This window comes from Nomascus leucogenys, chromosome 19 (assembly GCF_006542625.1).
Source record: "Nomascus leucogenys isolate Asia chromosome 19, Asia_NLE_v1, whole genome shotgun sequence".
NCBI lineage: Eukaryota > Metazoa > Chordata > Mammalia > Primates > Hylobatidae > Nomascus > Nomascus leucogenys.
The window spans coordinates 39,702,596-39,721,118 of record NC_044399.1 but is presented as its reverse complement, the minus strand read 5'-3'; the positions used below and the strand labels follow the sequence as shown (position 1 = coordinate 39,721,118).

Genomic DNA, 18,523 nt, shown 5'->3' with positions numbered 1-18,523 from the left:
TGAGTGCCTGGGCATCTCCCAAGAACAAGAATGTGAGCCGACTCTGCTCCTTTACCCAGAGTGGGCAAGAGCCCATTTCTCTCTGAGTTGGTTTTTCCCTTCCTTCCGCCTAGACCTGGCAGCACCTATTTTTTGCTCTGGGCCCAGAGTGAGCTTGGGCCATGCACATTGAACCAGGTGAGCTGCAGGTTTTGTGCTTGTTCTTTTAATTTTTTTTAATTAGTAAAGCAACATGTGCTCACTGCACCAAAATCAAACAATAGAGAAGGGAGTGGATGTGTTTTCTAAGGGAGTTCCCCAGGGCTTTGGCAGGTTGTTCAGGCCAGTGAAAGCACTGTCCCTTTCTGTGTGTGTGTGTGTGTGTGTCTGTGTGTGTGTGTGTGTGTGTTTGCTCCACCTTTCCAGCTGGATGCCAAGTTGGAGAGGCAGCAAAGGCACCTTAGAAAGCCCAGCCTGCTGTTTGGCGTGACCCCCATGAGGGGTTCCATCAGTAATTCTGCCTTGTTCCAGCAGCCACCTGGTATCTGCAGGGCTAGGGGAGGACAGGAGTCAGACTGTTCTCACAAATCTGGGGCTCCAGGGCCATAGTCACCCAACAGTGAAGCTCGTTCTGAGAGCCTCCCGGTGCTCTGGGTCATGCTTTGGGGCACAGGGTGATCTCTGAGGCCCATTCCAACCTCTCTGAATGCACAGCCTTTGTCTACTCTTAGCACCACCTCCTCAACCTTCCCCACCCCCATCCCCCATCCCCCGCCTCACTAGAAAGGAAAGAGCCCAGCACCTGGACGACATCCTCAGTGCCACAGGAGGGAAATGTCACAGCCCTATTCTGGGGCTGGGAGTGAAGAGGAATTCTCTGTTTGAAACAGAGGATTTGGGTCTGCGACAGGGGTGAACAGTTTGATGACCATTTGAACTTCACCTGACCTTGTCCCCTGATTCACCCATTCTGCTGTTGGGATCTGCCAACTGGCTATGCTCTTCTGGGTCTTTGACTGGTAACCTTTCATACACAGTTAGCGGTACTGGCCCTGGAATGGGGACATCTGGCCAGGGCCATATGCACTAGTATCTGTTTAGGTTCCGTTCAGCTATCAGTTCCATGTAGTTTCTCATTCTCTGTTTGAGCTCAAACCCGGTCTTCCCCAAATTTTTTTAACACTTACTGTATGCAAAATACTTGGCTAATCTCTATTGTGAACAGAGCTGATGACCAGGCACTTGGTAGGCAGCTGGTACTTTGTAAAGACTTAGCAAATTGAGTCCCAGGAGTTCTGGAGTTCACATGGCCAGGAAAAGAAAATGTAACCATGCTGGGTCAAGAGACAGGTGTTGTCTTTCCCAGGGGTCTCAGGGTGAGAAGAGAGGAAAATCTGAACCCTTTTGTGCCTGCCGTAAGCCTGCCTCTCCCTTTGGGTAAGTGACAGCCTGGAAAGGCAGGCATCTTCCAGGCTCTTTTTCCTGTTGGAACATAGGGATTTATTTATTCAGTGATCATTTCTTGAGCACCTTCTATGCAGCACACATTGTGCTGGTACTGGGATAATGAAGCCTGCCTCCCTCACCAACCTCATTAGAAGCTGCACGGACTGAGTAAGGTAAAGGAAGGGCTCTGTGAAACGTGCAGCACTGCCTGCTGCCACCTAGGGGACTGGGGAGCTTGCCAGCCCCTTGCACATCCCACCTAGAGGCTCCCCTAAGATGAGCTGTGTCCTTGACCCATCATCACACCCACATCTCTCTTTCTCTTCCTGGCCAACCAGGCTTTACTTGACTTGGAATAAATGGCTTCCTGGCTTCTCCCCACGCAGGCTGTTTCTGGGCCAGGGTTTGTTTGAGGCCCTGTTTGGATATTGGTAAAAGTGGGCAGCTTTGCTCAGAAAGGTCAGCATGAGAGACAAGAACAAAGAGATCTTTCAAGCTGGCCTCTGGCAGGGCAGCCAGCAATGGCTCGGAAAAGCCCCAGCTCCACCTGGCACTGGCAGCTTCAGAGCTGGGACTGGATTGCTTAGGCTCATGGCCATCTGCAGAGCCCTGGAGAAGCCCCGTGTGCCTTCTCATTTCTCAGAGGGGTAAGCTGAGGCAGAGGGGCATTCCCAGGTCAGTGTTAGCTGGGACCCCAGATCTCTCCCTGTACAGCCCTGGCCACTGGGACCTCTGTATTTTTTTTTTTTTTCTTGAAGGGCATTCAATAAAAATTGGGGTTTACCCAAAACATGCCTGAGGGTGATTATTTGGTTTGCTAAAGAATTCCTGGGAGCTTATATGCCAGAATCCCTTATAGATTTGAAAGTAGTAAAAAGACACAACTTTTAGATACAGAATCTTAAGATGCATAAGATGCAGTGCTGATGCCTTGAGTGCGTGCGTGTGTGTGTGTGCATGTGTGTGTGTGTGTGTGCATGTATGTGTGTGTGTTTTGGAGGGGAGTCTGCATTTCTCCCAAGCTTCCAGGTAATGCCAGTCTGCTGGTCCAAGAGCATTGATGATGTAAAGGCTAAAGGCTGAGCTCATTCAGCATTGCAGAGAGAGGATAGTCCTTGCGGTGGAGTGGAAAGAAGGGGCCACAGTCATTCTTGGCTTTGGCCTCTTGGTAGCAGGTCCCAGGACCTGTCGGCCTGCTCTGGGCCACGGGGCCCTAGGCAGCCCCAGGGTCCAGCCCTCTTCAGCCTGCTGCTGTTGGGCCCAGCTGCCAGGGTTGTCCTAGACTGATGTCCCAAAATCAGCCAGTTCTTTTCTCTTCCGGGAGCTCATGAGGTCTGTCCTTTTACTCGGTTTGCTGCAGTCTGTCTTTTTCCTGTCTTCTGGTGGTGGCTGGTGCTGGGCTGTCCCTTTAGCTGGCCTGGCCTATGGCCTGCTCTCCAGCTCTGGGTTATTTCCTGAGACAGAGGCCTCAGTGGAACCGAAGGAGCTTCTTGTGGGGGGCCTGGGCCTGTCCTTGGGCCTGGCTTATCTACCAGGAATCCTGTTCTGTCCTCTATGTGGCAGAGGGCTGGTAGGAGGAAGGTGGTCACAAAGCTGAAGGGTCCCTGCAGGCACTTGTGTCCTCTCCCCTACTCATTAGCTCCCAAACTTCCAAACTTTAACATAAGTCAAAACATAAGTCATATGATCTTCAAGACCCAAATTAGAAGGAGAAAGGAAGAGAATATTTAATGAACCTCTGCCACATGCCTGAGTGTGCTTGGGGCCTCATGTATGTCATCTGCCTAACAGCACTATGAGGAAATGAAAAGAGACTAGGACTTAGGGAGGCTGCCTCACTTTCCCAAGATTACAGACGTAGGGACTGGCTGCAAAGCTGGGGTTACTGTGTCAGATTGTCCCTTCTGAAGCCTGACTTCTTGGACTAGGAGAACTAGAAGACCCCAGGGCATCCCCTAAACCAGTTGTTCTCGACTTGAGTGTCCATCAGAACCCCCCTGGCGATCTGATAAAGCCCAGATTGCTGGGCCCCACCCCAGAGGTTGGTTGGTTGGTTTTGAGATAGGGTCTTGCTCTGTTGCCCAGGTTAGAGTGCAGTAGTGCAATCTCAGCTCACTGCAACCTCAGCCTCCCAGGCTCAAGCAATTCTCCTGCCTCAGCTTCCCGAATAGCTGGGACTACAGGCACGGGTGCCACCACAGCCCAGCTAATTTTTGTAGTTTTAGTAGAGATGGGGTTTTACCATGTTGGCCAGGCTGGTCTTGAACCAGTGACCTCAAGTGATCCGCCAGCCTCGGCCTCCCAAAGTGCTGGGATTATAGGCATGAGCCACCACACCTGGCCCACCCCAGAGTTCTTAATTCAGCAGGTCTGGATGGGGGTCTCAGAATTTGCATTTCTAACAAGTCCCTGGCATACGGATGCTGCTAGTCCAAGTACCACATTTTGAGGCCCTCTTGTCTGAATTATCATTTCTGGCCAGGCGTGGTGGTGTCTCACGCCTGTAATCCCAGCACTTTGAGAGGCTGAAGTGGGAGGATCACTTTAGTCCAGGAGTTTGAGACCAGGCTGAACAACATAGCAAGACCTCATCTCTGCAAATAAATAAAATAAATTATCATTTCTTAGAGTGTGGGATGTGTATTTCTAGTGAGGCACAATGTGGTTTTAAGTGATGTGCACACTAACTTTTAAAAAATACTTCTGTTATTACTAAGGGAAGGTGAGTTATTTACTCACCTTAAAAGAAGAAGGAAGATATAAGGAAAAGTATGACATGAATAATAATATTGGTGATAGGCAGCTAGTGGTAAACATGGTAAATGAGGTATGCAGTCTACAGAAGTCTGGGAGACACTGAGCTAAGTGAAGTCTTCGTTTTATGGACCTCACCCAGACTTGATGGTCTCTAAGGGGGCTGAGGTTCCCTGTCCTGCTTGCCACTCCCAGGTCTTCAGAGCACTTGGCAGGCTAGGGAAGGTCATCGTAACTCTGATCCTACCCCAGGAGTCTCCATTCTCAACTCTGAAGACAAGGGTCCGTCTTGCTTGCGTGTCCTGAGGCCAGAACTTTCCAGAAGGCAAGGGACTTGATCTGCAAATGTGTCCTTTCATGGCTCCCAGGCCCCAAAGCCCCCAGGAGCCTGTTTTGTGCATGAAATTGAAGAAGGGGCTTATGTAACTTTCTTGGCTGCCAACTTTGGCTCTTCACCCTCTGTGATCTTAATTTTTCTGAATTCGCCAGCCCAGCAGCCTCTGCTATCCGTTGTGTGGTGTGATCCAGGGAACCCCCTGAGCGAATGAGAGGGCAGCCTTTACACTTTCCCGAGCATGTGCTACGTGGCAGGAGCTGCTGGGCGGAGCTTTAGAAACCTGGGAGCGATGCGCCTGGCCCTCAGGTGGCCACAGTGTGCGAGGGTCAGACCTGCAGGTAGAAAATGACCTCGAGAGGTTTTACTTGCTTCAGAAGAGGAATTAACAGGCAGGGCAGCATAGGCAGGGTTCTGGGGAGGCTTCATGGAGGAGGTGACATTGGAACTCGCTTTTGAAGAATGAAGTGGGGAAAGGCCATGTAAGGCAGTGGAAGAAGCCAGTGCCGAGACTTGATATAGGGGATTGCGGTCATTCAGAAAGGACTTGCTCGAGTGCTGGGGGCTGAGGTGGGAGAAAGGTGAGGGGCAGGCCCCACAGCCTCAGGAAGCTACGCTGAGGGCCCACACTGGATTCTGTGAGCCCTGGGGCCACTATAGGGCTGGACTTGAGAGGATCCAGGTGACCTTGCTGCATCCACTAGACCCCCAAGGCGCAGTGGGAGCAGTTTTTCACATTGCGGGCCACAGCCTGTTAGTGGGAATGCAAGATCTGTTTAGTAGGCTGCAGCCAGCATGTTACAAAACAGGGGTAGAGGGAAAAGGAAAATGGAAAACCTCAGTGTTGATTGCACATAGGAGAGATGGGTATTGTGTCGAGAAACTTCGGTTTTATGTCAGGGAAGTGTGTGTGGATACTGGGTTGCAATGTGAGATGTGTTTGTCACTATGGCTCACGCTTTTAAAAGCTTGAAAACTATTTCAAGGCACAGAAGGCTGACTGGAAGTGGTGAGACTGGCTGGTGTGGTCATCAAGGCCCAAGGTGAGGCAGGCCAGCCTGGGGCCATGGTACTAGGGACAGAGAGGGGAGGATGGAATCTAGCATTGACTGGATACAGCAAGTGAAGCTGTAGAATTTGAGGCTGACTGAGGTCAGAAAGTCTGACACCAGCCCAAGGCTCTTAGGCCAAGGTCAGACCTTGTTTGAGATACTCAATCTTGGTACCCCCTTTGGTGGTAAACTGGAAGCCCAAGTTGCTGGGGGGAAAGAGGGGAAGGGACTAGGGGAAAAGGGATCCTCCCTCCTTTTTGTTGATGTCCTGGGCTTCCAAAGTCCTGGTGTTACAACTCTAACTTTTCACTCCAGTTATCGAATGTGTTCAAATAAAACTCCAACAGGCAGCTCCTCCTAGAGTCTGCTGGTGTGCTGAGAGCATCCTTCTTTGCGAGCTAGGCTGGTAACAACTCTACTTCTGCCATCCTCCCACCAGGAACATCGTGAAGGGCATGAGAGAGCTCCGGGAGGTGCTGCGGACTGTGGAGACCAAAGCAACTCAGAACTTCAAAGTGGTAATATGGGGTGCTGGCAGTGCTGGCTTATTCAGGAGTCAGTTTTGGTGGGAGACAACAGAAGTCCTTGCAGGGAGCCTTTGAAGCAGGGGTGGCAGTAGGTCTCCTGTCTGCTCGTGGCAGAGGTTGGTAATCAATCTCAGCATCCTTTCCCACGCAGCCAGGGAGGTGCAGCCTCCTTCTCCCCGCAGCATTGCAGATAGTCCCTCATGTTAAATCAGATTTCAGATCTACTAGCAGCCCTTCCCTGGGAAAACTGTGTTGACAAACTTGCTACCACCACTAGCAAGGTGCTATGCGAACTTTTAGGGATTTGTTTATGATCCTAATAAATAACATTGACCCTGCTTACCTGCCCCAACACAGGTCTGCCCTCCTAGGCCTTAGTTCGTCCAAACCAGAGCCACAGCTGCTTCTCAAGCTATAATTCTCAGTCAAATATCAGAAAGGCACCTGAGAGACAGAGCTGCCCATGCCTGTGGCATTATGCTTTTCCCAATACTGCAAGGGCCTGCTGAATACTCAGAGTGGGGCTGGGCTCCAAGAGGTCAGGAGAGGAAGGAAATGCTCCTCTTGTCTAGGAGAGGAGAGAAAAGATGAGTTAGGAGCTGTCTGAGGCCAGCAGAGGGATGGGAGCCCCAGTGTTGGAGGGACTGAAGGAGCGAGGGGGCTCCTTGGGAGTGGGGTTGGGGGGTCTACCCAAAGGGCCGCACATTGCAAGGGGGGCAGATTTAGCTGGGTGATGGGCAGAGGGCATTCTAGGTCATGCTGGGGTAGAGCTGACAACTGTGCCTGGGTCTGAGTGCTTCCCTCTCTGCCAGATGGCGGCCAAGCACCTGGCGGGGGTCCTGCTGCACTCCCTGAGTGAGGAGTGCTACTGGAGCCCCCTGTCCCACCCTCTGCCCGAGTTCATGGGCAAGGAGGAGAATTCTTTCGCCACACAGGCCCTGCGGAAACCTCACCTCTATGAAGGAGACAAGTAAGTTCTGCCTGCCCTGCTGCACCTTGCCAGTCTCACGTCTCACACAGGGTTCTGTCCCCACTGGTGGCTTCCTCTTTGCCCCATGCTCTCCTCCAGTCTCCACTTAGCACACTGCCAGGCAGCCTCCTCAGTCTCAGCAGGAGCCAGATCAACTAGAGAAGGCAGGTGTTGGGGTCCAGGTAGTGGAGATAATCCTATAAGGCACTCGGAGACCAAAGAAATCATTTGGAGGTTACCTGTCTTCCCAGTAGTCTTGTCTGATACACCTCTCTCTCGCTTGTGCTGTTCATCGAAGGTGTGGTCTGTAGCCAACCAGCAGAGAGTAGTTCTGGCTCCTCCCTGCTCCTTGCCCCAGCCATTCCCTGCAGTGCTGGTGCTGGGAGGAATGTTTCCTCCCTGGGAGCATCCGTACTATTCCAGCCCAGCAGCCACCACCCACCGCAGCCTTTCAGATCCATGACTCTGGGGCATATGGTATCCGGTGCCCATGAATTATGCAGGAAGAGGTCACCTTACTGGGCTGGTGCTGACTCTGGGGCAGAAGGCTGGCATGGTGGGTCAGTGGTGCTGTCTGGTGAGGCGTGTGCTCTAGCTAGGCCTGTCATTTGTGTCTTTCAGCCTCTACTGCCCCAAGGACAACATCGAGGAAGCCCTCCTGCTCCTCCTCATCAGCGAGTCCATGGTAAGCTCCAGGACCTCCTTCAGGGGCCTCTGGCCCTCTGACCCTGTGGGGAAGGGCTGTGGGGCCCAGGTACAGGCCACCCGTGACCTAGCCAAACTCTGTCTCCCAGGGATACTCCTAAAGTAGATGCTTCTTGGCCCTGGGCCCCCATACGGCAAGTCTTGCTCATTAGGTTTGGAATTGGCTGTAGAAGACTTCATTTGGAGGCCTGCATTCTGCCCCCAAATAAGTAGAGACTGAGTGCCTAAGGCCCCACCCACCTCTTTTGGGATTAAAAAGATGATCATCAACAAGGCCACAGTAAAATGTTACATAGTTGTGTGCTGGGTGCTGTGACAGATATGAGAACATGGCAGGTAGGGAATGGAAGGAATGAGCACTTTGGAGTCAGAAAGCGTGGAATCAGGTTCCAGTTCTGCATGTTAGCTGAGGGCTGGGGCACATCACTTATTTTCTCTGAGCCTCCATTTTCTCCCCTGTAATATAACAGTACTCACAAAGGTAAGCGTGCCTATGGAAGGAGTTCATTTATTCACACAACAGATATTTATTGAGCATCTACTTTGTGCCAGACCCTGCTGGAGACACCAGAGATGCCGCAGCAAACAAAATGGAGAAAAGTCCTTTCCCTCATGGAGCTTACATTCTAGTAAAGGGAAGCAGGCAGTAAATTAATCAAAAACTACAATATGCAGGATGTCCACGCGTGAATGCTATGGGAAAAGAACACAGAGGAGAAGACAAATTGTGCTAGACAAAGCACACATGAAGTTTGCTGTTTAGACTTTTCTACAGGACCCATTGCCCATGTCCTGGGCAGGAAGATGAGGCAAACACACGCACGTGGATGCACACACACACTCGTGCATGCACACATATGGTGGCCATGGTACCAAGGAATGTTTGCCCAGGGCTAAGCACTTTGGATGCTCAGCAAAGGAGAGTGCACTGTGGCTGTGTGGTTGAGGAGGTGGTAAGATGAAGGATGGACTGGACTGGTCCAAAGGGGGCACAGGAAGAGTGGGGCAGGAGCAGCAGAAGCCAAGCACACAGGAGTCATCTACATGGTCAGGTCCAAGTCCTCCAACCAAGGGGCCCATCAGAGCTGGTGAGCTGGGAACCACCAGGTTGAGAAATGGGTTTTTTAAAAAACAATGCATCTGAGAGCAGTGTATGGATGCGGAGGTTAAGAAACCAAGATCCCATGAGCTAGATCCCTGAACAGCCAGAAATGAATGTTCCCTTGGATGCCTGGGACCATGCGATGCCAGGGCTTGCTTAGATAGCGTTGGTAGTCAGATTGCCTCTGGTGCCTCAGGCCTCCCAGCAAATAGGAGCAGGCGCTGGCCTGTGGGGCAGAGGGATTGCATCCTGCCTCAGCTGGGGCTGGTACGTGTTAGATCTGAGAGTTTCTGTGTAGGGTGTGGATATTTGGATGGGAGTGCCAGCTGTCCAGGGTGTTGCCCTAAAATGTTTGCCTGTGAGGTGCGTAAGTGGTTGCCCATGGGAGGGGCCATCTTGCTGGTTAGCAGCTGTGGAGATAGAGGGACCATGTGCCACATCTGATTTTCATGGGAGAACAGTGTGCTTTTTACTTTTTAAAAATGGGCCCTTACTTTGACCACAGACTGAATCCTAGTTTTGAAATATGGAACCCCAGATGCAGACCAGTATTCCCATCCCGTCTCCGCCATTTCACCATGTTCACCCTTCAGTGAGACTGCACTGGAATCACCTGTCTGGAAACACAGGGTTTTTTTTGTTGTGTTTTTTTTTTTTTTTTTTGAGACAGAGTCTCCCTCATCGTTCAGGCTGGAGTGCAATGGTGTGATCCTGGCTCACTGCAACCTCTGCCTCCCAGGTTCAAGTGATTCTTGTGTCTTAGCCTCCCAAGTAGCTTGGATTACAGGTGCGTGCCACCACACCTGGCTGATTTTTGTATTTTTAGTACAGACGGGGTTTCACCATGTTGACCAGGCTGGTCTCGAACTCTTGACCTCAGGTGATCCACCTGCCTCAGCCTCCCAAAGTGCTGGGATTACAGGCATGAGCCACTGAGCCCGGCCTAAACACCGGTTATTTTGTAGCTTTTGTATACTGAGGCTTCCAGTGCAATTTACAGGTAGGTGGTGAAAGGCTGAAAACAGGGTCATCTGTTAGGTCCTTTCTCAGTCAGGGAGGTTCCAAGCTGATTAGGTGAGCATTATGTTCAGTCATATGAAATTGCCGATTTTCAATTGTTTATGACCTACAAAAACAACAGTTTCATACATTTCAGTCTAATACTATATGTTCCCGTCTTACAGATGACGAAAGTGAGGTCCAGGACAGGTATGGCTGTTGGTCAAGGTCGTATACTAATAAGCCTTGAAGCCATGACTCGAACATGTCCTTCTCCCTCAGCAGTTTCCAAGCCCCAGGATGCAGGGCTCCTGGGCTTCCATCCTGGTACTTCCCTTGCCCACTGCTCTAATCCTTGGTCTTAAGTGTAAAAGGCCAAGGAGGTGACTTTGGGGATCAGAGGGCTTTGTAAAAGGGACAAGCCTATCAGGGTGAGGATGGTCATCATTTTTCTCCTGGTAGGAGTGAGGCTGGGCTCTGTCTTCCCAAGTCATTTTCTGTAGCCTCTGCTTGATCTGAGTCCTCAGGACAGAGTTCAGATGCCTTTCAGTTAAGGCTGTCCACCTACCCCCAAACCCTCCAAGCGGAGAATGGCCTTTTACAGAAACATGGCCCATGCTTGGAGCCAGGTGGGTTTTCCTGAGTATGCCATCTCCTCTAAGCAGTTCTTTCCCTTTTGTAAGACAGTGTGGCTGGCAGCCTGCCTCAGAGACTAGGGGTTAGGGGGTGGGTGAGTCTGGGTTGGCTGGCCAGGCTGTGTCCTGGGAGATTCCCTGTGGCATAGGAAACAGAGGCACTGCCCAGACGCTGTTTGCACTGAGGCTGGGAGGAGGTACCTTTTGTGGGGCTGGCTGGTTTGTTTCCCCTTACGCACACCCAGCCTGTTAGACATTCAGAAACTTGAGGGATTTGGGGGAGAGTATTGGCAATGAACTTAGCTTTAGTGTTTCATCTGCAGTGACCTTTCGCCCGGCTGCTGGATCTGGCCTATGTGGCTGGGAATGGTTTCTCCGAGTGGCCAGACCTGTCTTTTCTCCTGCCTTTGTTTTAAATTCTCCTTCCCTCCAATCTCATTCTTGATCAGTGAGAGGACTAGGGTATGGGCTCCACTCTACCAGTCTCCTAAGCTCCTGCCCTGATACCTCTCAGCTGAACCCCAAGGCTCCATGTACCTGCAGGGTTTTCCTCATCCCGCTTTGATGTTGGCTGGGTTTGGCTGCAAATGATGGGCTTGGGGAGAAACCTCTAGAACAGCAGTTGGTGGCCTTGGCTGCTACTTAGGTTCTCCTAATACCTGCAGAATGCATTATGCTGCAGTGAAAGCTTTTTCCGCAGAGCCAACCCAGGAGGCATTATCATCATTGCTTCCACCTCCAGGACATCCAGAGCAGCTGCTGCAGGAAACGGTGTTTGCAGGCTTCCTTGTTTTGTGGTTTGGAACTCCGAGGAGTGGCTGTGTGGTGTGGGGCTGCTGCCTTGGATATGGTTTTTATTACAAGCTGACTATGTGCAATCAGAATGAATGAGGGAGACCTTGTCTTTCAAGAGGTAAATAGAAACCTTACTAATGCTTTCACAGGAATGCAAGGGTGATATAAGATATAACTGGTTGAAGATGATTTGTGTTTTGGACCTAGTTTTGAGTCTTTGGGGCCAAAATGGCATTTAAAAATCCACGTACTTATCATTGATTCATTCATATATCCATCATCCACCCACTTTACCATTTATCCTTCTGGCCATCTACCCTCCCATCATTTCTCCATCCACCCATCCTCCTACCCACCATCCATTCATCCACTTATTAATCCATTCATCTACCATCGATCCATCTACCCATTAATCCATTCATCCACCATCCATCCATCCACCCATTCATTCATCCATCTACGCATCCACCCACCAACCATGCATCCCCCTACCCATTCATGCATTTATCCATCCACCTCCCATTCATCCATCTACCCTTTCATCCATCCATCTACCCACCATTTATCTATCCACCTATTCATCCACCTATCATTCATCCATCCACCCATCATTCCATCCATCCTCCATTCATCCATCCAGCCACCTACCAACCCTGCATCCACCTACCCATTCATCCATTCATCTCTCTGTCCACCCACCATGTATCCATCCATTCATTCTCTTATCTATCCATCTACCTACCATCCATCCATCTAATCTTATTCAAGCAGCTACAGCATGCAGGACCATGCTCAGCACTGTAAAGACAATGATTAACAGTTCAATCATAGTTCCTGTCCCAAATGGACTCCCATCTACTGCAGTTTGTACCCAGGGATGTGGAGGAAATCCTGGTCCCCAAATCAGAAGGAATGACCCCAGCATGCTGAACCTCAAATGTAAATTCTTGTTTTTGAAAGAACCGTGCATGAAACCAGCCTGATTTTCTGAGACAGTTGGGGAACTAGGAGATACAGGAATCTTTATTATTTCTAAAATACTGATCTGGGGCATAAAAATACGTGCTAAAGTAAACTGAACCCTTGGATCCCTGTTTCATTCAGCTGGTGAGCAAGTTGCTGCTCTTAGAAATGGAAAGGGTACAGAGCCCTGGTGTTGAGAGAGTGGGGTGGATAGGTAAGTCTCTGGGTCCTGGGACTCTGCAGGTTAACAGACTTTGTGCCATGCCCAATGCTGGGCATCTGGCTGTTTGAATCTTGAATTTACCATTCACTATCTGTGTGGCCTGGGTGAGCTTCTTACTACCCTGAGCCTCGGTTTTCTCATCTGTAAAATGGAGCTAATCTCTCTTGTATGACTTTGGTGGATTAAATAAGAAAATGAACGTGAAGGTGCCTGGTACATTTTGGTTGTTCAATATGTGCACATTTTGTCGTGATAAATACTTGATTCTGACTTAGTCATTTTTGAAAACATTTATGTTCAGGTCTGATTGGGAGATAAATTGGATTAAGGATGCCATTCAGTTAAAAAAAAAAAAAAAAGTGCTTCCTGGGCTTGATTCCATTAGGGATTCAGCAGATGAGCACAGATTGTTTCAGCTTTTGGGATCTGATTTGCTCTAACACAAGGCCCTGCTCTGCTGAAGGCTGAAGCGGTGAAGGGTCTGATAACACTGCCAGCTTAGAGCCCTTGGTTCAGTGGAGGTGGGAGAGCCTCTCTCTCTAACTGGCAGAAAGAGCTATTTTTTCTGCTGCAGGAACCTGACGCAGCAGGAGCTCAGAGGCTGGCGTGGGCCTGGCCTGGGTTGCTGGGTGGATGGGACATGTCACAGAGCATGTTATTTCTTGGCTCTGTGGACTGGCAGCTCGAGAGCCAGTGGTAATTATGTCTGCTGGTGGGGACGACAGCACAGGGGGAGCATGACAGTGTCCTCCAGGGAAGGGGCAAGTGCTGGGTACAGATGCTGCCAGGAGACTTGTTTCCGGGGTAATTTTGCGGGGGGTAGGGGTGGCAGCAGCAGGCCCTGAACCTTGTTCCTTGGCCAATGGAGAGCCTGTTTTTGAGAATGCGGTTGATCAGGGCCTTGGACCTGTTGCCCAAGGAGCATGTTCTTTGCAGAGAAGCAGCACCCAGGGCCTGATGGGAGAAGCCCGGCCTTGTGTTTTGCTTCAGTTCTTTTATAAGCAGAGCCAGCCCAGGGTCTCTTATGGCATGGATGAGGCTATTGGGCACTTCCTCGGAGGTACCTGGAGGCAGAGAAGGAGCCAGGAGTGAAGTCAGAATGTTTAGGCTCTAATTTACATCCCAACCCCCTGTCTTGTATGCATTGGAAAGCTTACCTGGCCTCCCTTAGTCTTCTCATCTGTAAAATAGGCTGAGAGTACACAGATTATTGTGAGCATTTTGAGATGCCGTACAGAACGTGCTCCACATGGTAGTTCCCTTTCCTTCTCTTAGACTGGAGTCCTGTTTATGTCCAGGGTTAGAGAGGAGAAACAGGGCTGGGCAGAAGGAGAGGTTAGTGCTGCCTGTGGCCCTGCAGCCACCAAAGGATCAGGACTAGTCTTGTATGTTACTCGGTTGGAAAAAGCTGGCAGAGGAGCCCCCAGGCAGCTAGAGCTCAGGCAAGCAGCAGCGGTCCCTGACTGGCTGACTGAGGGAATGGGGGGTGGTTCAGCCTCAGCTCCCTGGGGCCTTACGCAAGGTAGTTCATCTTCTGGGGCTCAGTGTCCTCATCTGCAGAGGGTGGGGGGTGGTCAGTGGTTTCATCCCTGCCCGGGGTTACTGTGAGGCCAGATGAGACGGTGGATGTGACAATTCAGCTTCTAAAAGAGTAATGCGGGCTGGGAGCGGTGGCTCACGCCTGTAATCCCAGCACTTTGGGAGGCTGAGGTGGGCGGATCACTTGAGGTCAGGAGTTCAAGACCAACCTGACCAACATGGTGAAGCCCCGTCTCTACTAGAAATACAAAAAAATTAGCCACGCATGGTGGTGGGTGCCTGTAATCCCAAGTACTTGGGAGGCTGAGGCAGGAAAATTGCTTGAACCCGGGAGGCGGAGGTTGCAGTAAGCCGAGACCACACCACTGCACTCCAACCTGGGCAACAAGAGCGAGACTCTGTCTCAAAAAAAAAAAAAAAAAAAAAAAAAAGAGTAATGCATGTCACACGCATAGGGCTGGCTATTTGACCAAGAGTAGTCCCTGCCTTAGGTTTCTCATGGGCCAGCCTGCCTGAGGCCTTTCTCTAAGGTCCCATGTTTGCTTCATGGATACCTGGTCAAAGACCAGAAATGTGTTATGCTAGCAGTGCTGAGCTGTTGGGTGATGGGTGTATGGGGACTAGTGTTGTTTCTTTGGCTTCTCCTCTTCTGACCTGCCAGACGGCTTGCAGTGAATGTTCTTTATTCTGTGAGGGGCTACCCTAGGAGAACAGCCAGAACGACAAAGGCTAGGAGCAGGACAACTGCACAAGCGCTAGGTTTAAATCCAGGGATTAAATGCATGGATTAAACGGAGCAGTACATCCCCAGCACTGGGCAGCCTTAGGGTGGGTGTGGGGGTTATGGCAGTGCGCACTAGGCAGGGAGAAACCAGAGGAGAACATTCTGCCATTATTCTAAGACCAGTGAGGAAGAGACGGTGAGAAGATTTAGTGTTCATGTATTACTTTAAGGGTCACAAGTGCATTCACATCTGTTACTGCATTTGATCTAGAGGATTTTCTAATGAAAGCAGGATTCTGAGGCCACTTCAATGGTGGAAGGGAAAGAATGTGGCTGGGAGTAGGTCAGAGCTACTCCCAGAGCATGGGGGTGCCCCATGTGGCCTAAAGGCAGTGAGCCAGGGAGGAGGGAGCAGGACAGCTGGGGGTGCTGGGAGGGAACTGATGCTCCCGTAGTGTCTGAGGCCCTGGCCTCTGAGGCTGGCCCTGGCCCCTGAGCTGCACATGAATTCTATTCTGCTGTGGCTTACCCACCAGCCCCCATGCCTGCCTTTTCTCTGTCCCATTTCCCTCTACCCCGCCCTGTTGCCATGGTTACACACACAGGCACTGCCCAGCAACCACCAGGAATATTTCACTTCTATCCTGCCCCAAAGCCATAGTAACCACTCAGCCAACTTCTGCTTCTGGCTGAGGAATCACAGCCCTCTCTTGCACAGGCCCCAGTTCGCACTAGTCCCTGGGACCCCCAAGGAGCCTTCCTGGCTGTCTGCCTATTGAAGGCCTATCACCAGCCTGCGGATTTATGCTGCTGCTGCTGCCACTGCTGCTAGGATGCTCCTCTCTTCTGTTCCTATTCTTCTGACCTAATTAACGCCCAGTTCTGAAAATCCACCCCTCCCTCTGCCAGACACAAATTCAGACACTGTTCTCTTAAAGGTCAAGGTCTAGGGTGGACAGGGGGAGGTTTCCACTCCAGGCCCAGAATCTTTCTCTCCTGCGTGTCACGCCCTGCGAAGGCAGGTTGAGTCAAGTTCTGTGTGTGAGGCTGTGCCGGGGGCCAGGAGTCTAGCTATGAGCAAGAACTGGTGAACCAGACAAGGGCGTGCGGGCTGAGGCATGGGCTGGGTTGGGGGAGGACAGGAGAGGCCTGACCTCTCCTGGTGAGATGAGTCAGGGATGGTGCTGTAAGAAGGTGGTCCTGAATGGGGTTTTGAGGAGGTAGAAGGTATCCAGGTTGACAGAGGGAACTGCAGCATGACCGAAGATGGGCCATGGTGACTGTAGGGACCAGCAAGGGGTTCCATGTCACTGGAGAGAAGCCCGCCAGTTAGGCTGCCCTAGAAGGGAGTTTAGACTTTATCCCAATGGACATAGTGATGGCTCGCGGCCCACTATCCCCTGAACAGGACTGGTCTGCACGGACAGGCAGGAGGGTCCCCAGACCCTGGATGTGCCCAGCCAAGCTTCTTCCCACCCCTGCAGACTGTCTGGCTCCACCCCCTCCTATTATAACCTCTTGCTCCCACTAGAATTCCAGGTCAGCTTCCACTCGGGGATGTGCATCCTATACTGCTGCTCCTTCCTGTTCTCCCCATGGGCAGGGCCTCTGTGCCCCCGTCCTCTCACTCCCAAGCCACTCTTGCCTGGTGGAGGCCGCCCCTGTGGGTCCCCACCCTGGGTGGCCAGAGCTGGGGAGCTGCTGGAGGTGGCGGAGTGGGGCGGTACATCGCCGGGGACAGAACGAGGGCAGTATTCCTAGTTGGCTTAGGGGACTAGCTCCTGCCAACCTCTCCCTAGAATTTCTTCTCTCTTCCTGTTGGTGGCTGTGTGGGTGGACTTCACTGGGAAGGAGGGGGATTTCTTGGCACCTTCTTTCTCCACTCCTCTCCTTCAACCCTTTGGAGCTCCTGAGCGGCTCCTGTTCCACAGGCTGACTCCAGAGCTCAGCCTTGCCGGGATTTCCAGGCATCCCAGCACCCTCTCCTGGGCCATCTAAGTCCATGGGGGCATGGGCAGCACTCACCAACTGTGGCAACGGGGCAGCCATCAGAACCCCTGGCCACCAGTCTCTCAGTGACTGAGCTGTCCCCCAGGGTGAGTCACTTCCTTGGGTCTTGGAGGTGTTTTGGCTTCCAGAGGCTTCTGGGAGGACACACTCCAGCCCTGCACTGCAGGACACACCCAAAGCCTGTGGTCTGGAGGCCTCAGGGGCTTGGGCTTCTGCCTCCAGCTCCTCGCCTGTAGGAAGGGAGAGCAGTCCTGCCCAAGGGAAGCTGTGAGGCCCACTTGCTGCACAGGAGGGATGGGGTAGCTCTGATGAGGGAGATCTGGGTTTTTAGGGCTGGCAGCTCCTTTTTATTCTGTTAGGAAGGCTGAGTCCTTGGTCTTGAGGTCCTGTGTATGGAAGCAGAGGAGGGCAAGTACTATTGTACAGAAGGAGGCTCAGACAGAGGGAGGGAGATGCAGAAGAGAGCCCCATTTGGCAGAGGGGAATGGGCAGGAGAAGGGAGGATGCTGGGGGCAGCCCCCAGCAGCATCTGCCCAGAATGCAGCTCTGCCCAGCTCCTGCACAGCCCTTGGAGTGGGGGTGGAGATGTTACCATTTCTGGCCCCAGAGTGTCCTCTGCCTAAGTCCCTGCCCTGTGGCTGCTTGGAGGCCCCCGTGATTCCTGCAGCTGAGGAGCTTCTCCCTTTCCACCCTGTCTCTTTTGCCCCCAGCCTGCGTGTTGCCCCCAGGGTATAGAGGTGGGCAGAGGGGTGGGACCACCTGCACATACCAAAGAACATAAGAGTCCCACATCCTTGATGGGGAGCTTCTGGCTTGGTGATGAGGAGCTCCCCTCTTGGAATTAGACAGAATTTCCCACTCATACAGCACATTTCCCTCTCCTACCCCCACCCCCAGCAGCCATCTGGCAACTCTGTGAGCTACTGAAATCCTCGGTGCTGGACGCCAAGAGTGGAGTTCTCGAGTGTGGGGAAGCTCTCCCTGGGGAGGGACAGAGGAGAGTTTCCATGGTTGGAAGGAGCCAGGAGAGGGTCCGGGCTGGATACAGAGAGGAAGGGAAGGGGGGCTCTGGGAATGTCCTTGTCAAAGCTACTTGAGAGGCTGAAGAGGAAGAGAAGAGGGCACTGGGGGCCACAGCCCAATCTCCCCACCAAGAGTCAAGCAGCAGAGCCACCTACCCGATCCAGGCACTTTCACATCTTAGCCGAAACTCTTGCTGTAATTGTGAGAATTGCAAACACACCAGGGACTGTTCCATAAAATGACTGGCCTATGCTCCTCAAAAATGCCAGTGTCATGAGAGAGAAAGGTGGAGGGCCTCTTCCAGATGCAAGGAGATTAAAGCGACATGGCACCTGAATACAAGGTATGATCCTGGACTGCATCCTGGAATAAGAAAAAGTAACCAACTATAAAAGGCAATAATAGTTATATAGAGAGAGGAACATTGAGGAAGGGTTTTCGCTTATGAGACTATTCTTGCAACTTTTCTGTAGGCTTGAAATTTTGTAGAATAACAAATTGAATACCAGAAGCTTGACCCCTCAGAACTGCTCCCTCACCTAAACTGGGCTAAGGGTGGAGGATTTTCTGTCTTGGAGAGGGCCTTTGTGGAGATGGGAAAAGGCCATTTCCGGGAGTGTGGCCATCTTTCTGGTTTGGGGCAGTGGCAAAAAGGTGATAGCGGCTGGGCCAGCAAGATGGGGGCCCTGTGAAGACAGACACCTGCTTATCTGCTGTCCTCACTCTTTCCCAAACAATGTCCC

The 18,523-nt window shown here is 51.6% G+C and overlaps 1 protein-coding gene across 5 annotated transcripts in view; it reads left to right on the top strand.

Annotated features, from left to right (window-relative positions):
• Nucleotides 1–18,523, top strand: part of TTC7A (tetratricopeptide repeat domain 7A) — a 160,705-nt gene that overhangs the window by 72,325 nt on the left and 69,857 nt on the right. For all 5 annotated transcript variants that reach the window (XM_030799366.1, XM_030799364.1, XM_030799365.1 and 2 more), the window contains 3 exons: nucleotides 6,005–6,083; nucleotides 6,905–7,062; nucleotides 7,684–7,747. In XM_030799366.1, coding sequence (XP_030655226.1) covers nucleotides 6,005–6,083; nucleotides 6,905–7,062; nucleotides 7,684–7,747 — 301 coding nt within the window. The remainder of the gene's footprint in view (nucleotides 1–6,004; nucleotides 6,084–6,904; nucleotides 7,063–7,683; nucleotides 7,748–18,523) is intronic.